This window comes from Montipora capricornis, chromosome 12, assembly GCF_036669925.1.
Source record: "Montipora capricornis isolate CH-2021 chromosome 12, ASM3666992v2, whole genome shotgun sequence".
In the NCBI taxonomy this organism is placed as follows: domain Eukaryota; kingdom Metazoa; phylum Cnidaria; class Anthozoa; order Scleractinia; family Acroporidae; genus Montipora; species Montipora capricornis.
This window is the reverse complement of record NC_090894.1, coordinates 39852438-39855673: the sequence shown is the minus strand read 5'-3', so window position 1 is coordinate 39855673 and position 3236 is coordinate 39852438. Positions and strand designations below refer to the sequence as shown.

Genomic DNA, 3236 nt, shown 5'->3' with positions numbered 1-3236 from the left:
TTGTTAAATATCCATGCTGGTTGGAGGTGCGAATCCGCTAATCAATTTAGTTGTTTCTGTTGTTCGTTTCGTTTTTCATTGTCTTATTTTATATTTTCTAGTATTCACTGGCGATTGTTTATTCAGAATTAGATTTTCGCTTTTGCTGGCTTTGTAATGTTTGAGTAATTTATTTACAGTCCTGGCGGGGGACGTGAGTTGTGCCTGGCCCGTCCCAGGTTTCCTGTACCCTTTTTTCCTACGGGGTTTTTTGGCGCAGGTTCTTTCTGGCCACCCTGGTACGCTTACACGTAGCTTTAGTTTATTTAACCTTGCTGTAGCTATGCTCCTTTTTAATTGGTTTTTAATTGGTCATTAAAGTGGGTTATGGCGTTACTCACAGGCCATATCCAATAATCTCCAGGATCTGTTGTCTTTTTCGTTTCTTGTTTTTCTATTAACTTCTGGTAAGTGCAGAACAATTATTCCATAAGCGCGCGTTGGATATGAGATGGTAAGTAGCCAACGAGGCGCGTAGCGCCGAGTTGGCTATAACCAGTCTCATATCCAACAAGCGCGAATGGAATAATTGTTTTATTAAATTCCTTCAACTCCAAAAATTTGGAAGTACGAAATACGAGCGGAAAAAGCGAGCAAATCCGAGCGAAATCGAAAAAAACTTGATGAGAACTGATGCGATATTGTGTAATACCTTGTTGTCAGACAGACGCAGGCTCATCACAAAAACATTTCTTGCCTTTTCGCGTACTTCTAAACGTCGGAATTGATCGAAACTTTCCACAAAAAAAGTTTTTTTCTCCTTTTTGACTTTATTCAAAGAGAAATTTGGCATTCCGACGAAAACATTTTTAGTTTAGCAACGCTTAACGCAATCATTTACCATATAAGGTCAAACCAAGGTATATGAGCTGATAACCGAGATTGAGTGAACCAATCAGAGCACGCGAAATGCATTATCCGAGGTTGAGAATTTAATAAAATGTATTATTAATTTGTATTGCTATATGTGTGGAAATAAAGAAACCTATAAAACCTTTTTCAACCTATGATTTGTGATGCATCTTAGAAGCAAATATCAGAAGTTGTATGCTTTTAGTCTCTGGCTCCTGACTGCGCACTTTATAAGATTGACCTAGTGTTGCAGCTTCTCTGTTGCGTCAGATATACGTATAATCGTACTGAGGTGGAAGTTTTAAATTCCACATAACTATGTTCAATCTCTAGTGTAATAAGTAGTCGAGTAAGGCTCATGATTAGCTTGATGGCTGTGGTTTCGCAAGGAAAAAAAAAACTTAATCTGTCCACTGAAACATTACCGTACGCTTTAGTCTTGAACGTTTGCAGTGGATTGCTCGAAGCCTGGATAGCGCTAACCGTTGGTTAAGAGGCATAAAAATCAATAGGTTTTTAACGCAGTTGTCAACACCGGTTAACGCTAACCATGCTTTGAACAACCCGGGCCTGACTGTTTGCATTGAAAGAGTGACGTAATATTGGGAATTCTTTGTTTGCTTAATCATGTGGAAATTTAAAATGAAATACTTTAATTTGTTGTAAGTCACTTCAAACAAGACCCAGAATAAAGTACAAGCGTTGAAGGACAACAGAAGTGGATTCTTTTCGAAGATTTTGTCCCAACAATGCTGCAAGCCTCGTCATTGTGTTCACTTCAAATATTGCATTTCTGCAATTGAGATAGTTGTCATTAAATTTCTGTCGGTGTAAAGTTATTTTGAAATCCATACAGTCTGGCTACACAGGTAAATTAACTTTTAAGGTACTCACAGGTGGACAACGCAGTATTCGTTACACTTGATGGTGTCAATTTTTCCTCCACGCAAAGTTCTAAACGCAAATACAGTTTTTAGGGGAGACATAACCAGATCAATTACGTTTAGTGTCTAGCGTAAGACCTTTCATTAAAAAAATAGAGGTCAGCAATCAAGCGGGAAACTTAGTATATTTTGATAAGTGGTAAAAATTACCCAACTGTCAAAGCAACATAATTTTAATATCTGATAACTTTACCTACATAGATTCAGTACTGTCCAACAGTCTACCTACGGCAAAGATTTTCATGACCTTCCAGCAAACATCCTTAAATGTTCACGGCAAGCACTGGAAACGAATATCTTTTGTATTGTCGAGGGCATCGCATTGCCTGTCTTTCCATGCCTAGGATTGCAAGGAGTAACCGAGATTGTCGTAGGTGGGTGAAGTTAAGACAACAATCGATAAGTTCTGTTTACATTCTACTTTTGTTTTTGTTTTATTTAGGTCCTTTGTGCATTTAAAGTCAGATGTAAAGGTCCTGCGTCACACATGTCATACGACTCGGTGTGCATAAGCTATTTCTCGAGCGCCTTCTTTGAATCCTGTTTATAAAAGGCTCAAGATAGACTTATTAGATGGGAAACTAGTTGCTTGGCAAAGGGCAACCAAAAAATCTGAGTCTTAGGCCGGATTCGAACCAACGATCTCCGTACCACCGCTCGGATGCTCTACCCATTGAGCTACTAGAACTCCTGTAAAGTTAGATAGTTTCTCTAGGTCCTGAATGGACAATGAATCCCGCTGGTCTGCAGGCTCTACAAAGTATACCTACAAGTTTTCAAATACGACTATTGATAGTTAAAGGGGCTTTCTCACGACTGAAGCCAATTCAGCCACTGGGAACTGGCAACCAAACCAAGCGTAACATAAACTGAAAGTTCCTACTTAACTTGAAAAGCAGATACAAAAGGATTCAGGGATGGGCAAAATTAAAGTAGTTTAAAATGGATTGCAATTGGGTTTTGAAAACTGATCAGCCTGGCAGTTTTTCGAGGCTTATCTCTGTTTTTTAAAACTGAAATCACGTGTGCATGACAGACATTTTTTTATCGCGAAGCTTTAATTTGTGTCGTTTTAAAGTAATTCTGGGTTAACGTTAAGTTGCGTAGCGAGTGCGAGTGAGTAATTGTTAAAAGTATACATAGAGGATATTACATGGCCGCGCGGGGATACGAATTTTATCTTCGAGTGCTGAAAGTATCTCTCACGAGTGAGCGAAGCGAACGAGTGAGAGATACTTTTAGCACGAGAAGATAAAGTTCGTATCCCCAAGCGGCCATGTAATGTTCTGTTTATTATATAGATATTGATGAAATGTCTAGATTTAAAACAACTTGTTTTATTCGTTTTCGAAATGATGAAAAAGTGTTCACCAACCACTAAAACACGCATGTTGTGTAACA

General features: G+C 38.6%; 1 protein-coding gene across 1 annotated transcript in view; it reads right to left on the bottom strand.

Annotated features, from left to right (window-relative positions):
* Positions 1-1781: 1781 nt before the first annotated feature.
* Positions 1782-3236, bottom strand: part of LOC138025868 (leucine-rich repeat-containing protein 15-like) — a 25332-nt gene continuing 23877 nt past the window's right edge. Inside the window, exon 6 of the mRNA XM_068873020.1 lies at positions 1782-1845. Within this exon, the coding sequence (XP_068729121.1) occupies positions 1782-1845 (64 nt within the window). The remainder of the gene's footprint in view (positions 1846-3236) is intronic.